Below are 2,697 nucleotides of genomic sequence, written 5' to 3'. Positions count from 1 at the left end.
CTATGATTATGGGTGAAACACCAGTGTGTGTGTGTGTGTGTGATAATCATGTTTTCTATGATTATGGGTGAAACACCAGTGTGTGTGTGTGTGCGTCTGATAATCATCAGTTTTCTATGATTATGGGTGAAACACCAGTGTGTGTGTGTGTGTGTGATAATCATGTTTTCTATGATTATGGCTGAAACACCAGTGTGTGTGTGTGTGCGTCTGATAATCATCAGTTTTCTATGATTATGATTCTGGAGCACAAACACAGCGAGGCGGTTACAAACGAGAGTGTTTAATGAGCAGCATTACATCTGGATTACTGTGACCTTTACTGAGCATAATATAAACATCACGGTGTGTGTGAGACACAATAATGAACAGACTCGCAGAGATGAAAACAACAATCATAAAAATACATATGAAACAATTATATAAAAGCAGTTTTTAAAAAAAACAAGCATAAACGGCATTACAAAAGAGATTGTAGAAAAAACAGAAAATAAGTCCTTCATGTCGAGGCACTTGATGAGTAAAAGAGTCGTGTGTGTTTGTGTGATGAACGAGTTCCTGCAGCGGGACGGGGAGAACCGACATCAAACCACAGAATACTCACTATAATATCTGCGGTTATGAGAAAGATTGGTTTTCAGACGCTTTCTGATCTACGGACAATCCTGCAGTCTGAGCTTTAAACAGAATCTTTTACACTCTTCTGTCAATACAGATTAATGGGTTTTATATTACATTTTTAGTTTGCTCACAACTACCTGATAAAATATTTCAGAGCTTGGCATAACTAGTAAAATATATATTTGCTATATCAATTCCCATGACTTTTCCACGTCACCCGAACTGTGAGAATATCAAAGACACAACATATCTTGAGTTTTAGTTGTTTTAGTTATGGAAGCTTGTTTCCGCCACAGAATAAAAAATAAAAAGGTAATTTCGAATTTATCTCACAATTGCGTGTTATAAAGTCAGAATTGTGAGAAATAAACTCACAATTCTGACATTATAACACGCAATTGTGAGATAAAAAGTCGTAATTATGTTTTAAATGTTTTATTTTGTGTTGGAAACCAGTTTTATATTTCTCTGATTTGAATGCTTGTGTTTATTGTAAATCACCTGAGGCCCTCTAGTGGACAACCGCTGAACAACCCAACAATCAGCTGACAGTGAACTGGGAATAAAGACAAACTGTGATTAATCATGGCTTAATCTGAGGCATTGCATATTCATTTATTACAATAACATTGTGAAGCACCTCAAAGAAACATAAAGATCATATTATCATAACGAACAATCTCTCTTTCATCACACAAACGTCCATCATTACACAATCTTCTTCTTCCTCAGTGTTTCTGTTTTCCAGCAATAAACATTCTTGTATCAAGACACTTTTACTGGAGAAGAAGCAAAATGACTGAAGATATTCCGAAAAATGCACGAGTTTTTAAAACAAGAACAAATATTATAAAAAAAGTACAAAAAAATAAAAAAAGAACAAAACACTGAGGAAGAACATCATTTTTTGCAGTGTGTATATTTGTTAATGTTTTATAGCTTTGTATTTCCGTCTCCATAACGATGCGTTTCCTGACGCGACATCATCCTGTGGAAACACTAAACATCTCTCTCTCTCACACACACACACACACACACACACACACACACACACTGATCCTCTTGCGTCGGTGGCCTGATGGAGCTGTGATTGTCTAGAGGTCAGAGGTCAAAGTTCACCCTGACATGAAGCTCTTCTGGCGTCCCTGAGGAAAGAAGCTTCGACAGATGAGGCGGGTGAAGGCTTGATCCTGAGCGTGTGTGTGTGACTGCAGATCCTGAGTGCGTCTGAAGTGTGTGTGTGCCTGCAGTGATGCGATGCGCTAGACTTTAGTGTCGGCAGGAACACGGGCCAGAGTCTGGGCGATCTCACTGAAGGACGGTCGATCTTTAGGACTGGACGCCCAGCAGCGGATCATCAAACTACAGACGTGAGCAGGACAACCTTGTGGAGGAGACAGGGTCACATGACCAGCCTGCAGAGCTGACACACACACACACACACACACACACACACACACACACACACACACACATGAGACTTGCTCTTCCTGTGAGGAAGATACTGTAGAAGACCTGCACAAATACTGTATGTCTTAATAATCTCAAAATAAATTACTTTAATAAACAGGCTACAAGATTACAACATTAAAGGCATATTTTAATCAATATATAAATATATATATACATATACAGTGGCGTAACTCTGTTTTAAAAAGTGGGTGGGACAGGTAGGCGTGTGTGTGTGTGTGTGTGTGTGTGTGTGTGTGTGTGTGTGTGTGTGGGGGGGGGGGGGGTTAATGAGATCTAATACATGTTGTTAGTGGCGAGAATTTTACATAAATACATAGACCCGACTGATATCCTCATGTGCCTTACTGGTCCAGTGGCAGAACTTTCGCCAAGTGTGTCAGAGGTTCTGGGTTCTAATCTGCACTAAGTAGTATAGTTTTCTTTTCCTCATCAAAACCGATCGTTTATTAGTGGTTGTATATCAAGCAGGGACACGTTTTTTTGTGCATTTGTGATTTCACCCTAACGAATAGAGAGTGTCCACAACGGATTGAAGCGCGCGTCACAACAGAACACTGTATCCGCGCCACTGATGATAGCAGCGGCAACGAGCACTTTGGTCAC

General features: G+C 39.7%; 1 protein-coding gene across 5 annotated transcripts in view; it reads right to left on the bottom strand.

Annotated features, from left to right (window-relative positions):
- Positions 1 to 267: 267 nt before the first annotated feature.
- Positions 268 to 2,697, bottom strand: part of ptk7b (protein tyrosine kinase 7b) — a 96,020-nt gene continuing 93,590 nt past the window's right edge. The window contains exons 20-22 of one of the 5 annotated variants that reach the window (XR_013206932.1): positions 1,741 to 2,044; positions 1,123 to 1,177; positions 268 to 843 (exon numbers count right to left, since the gene is read on the bottom strand). Coding sequence is in view for 1 of the 5 variants with exons in the window: in XM_077241893.1 (XP_077098008.1) it covers positions 1,884 to 2,044 (161 nt within the window). In the remaining 4 variants the exon portion in view is untranslated. Of the gene's footprint in view, positions 2,045 to 2,697 lie in introns of all 5 variants that reach the window. The other 4 variants (XR_013206933.1, XR_013206930.1, XR_013206931.1 and 1 more) reach the window with 4 other exon arrangements.

Source organism: Siphateles boraxobius, unplaced genomic scaffold (genome assembly GCF_051911475.1).
Source record: "Siphateles boraxobius isolate OS27281-9 unplaced genomic scaffold, OSU_SipBor_1 243, whole genome shotgun sequence".
Lineage (NCBI taxonomy): Eukaryota > Metazoa > Chordata > Actinopteri > Cypriniformes > Leuciscidae > Siphateles > Siphateles boraxobius.
The sequence above is the reverse complement of the archived record's forward strand: the minus strand, read 5'-3'. Positions and strand labels throughout refer to the sequence as shown.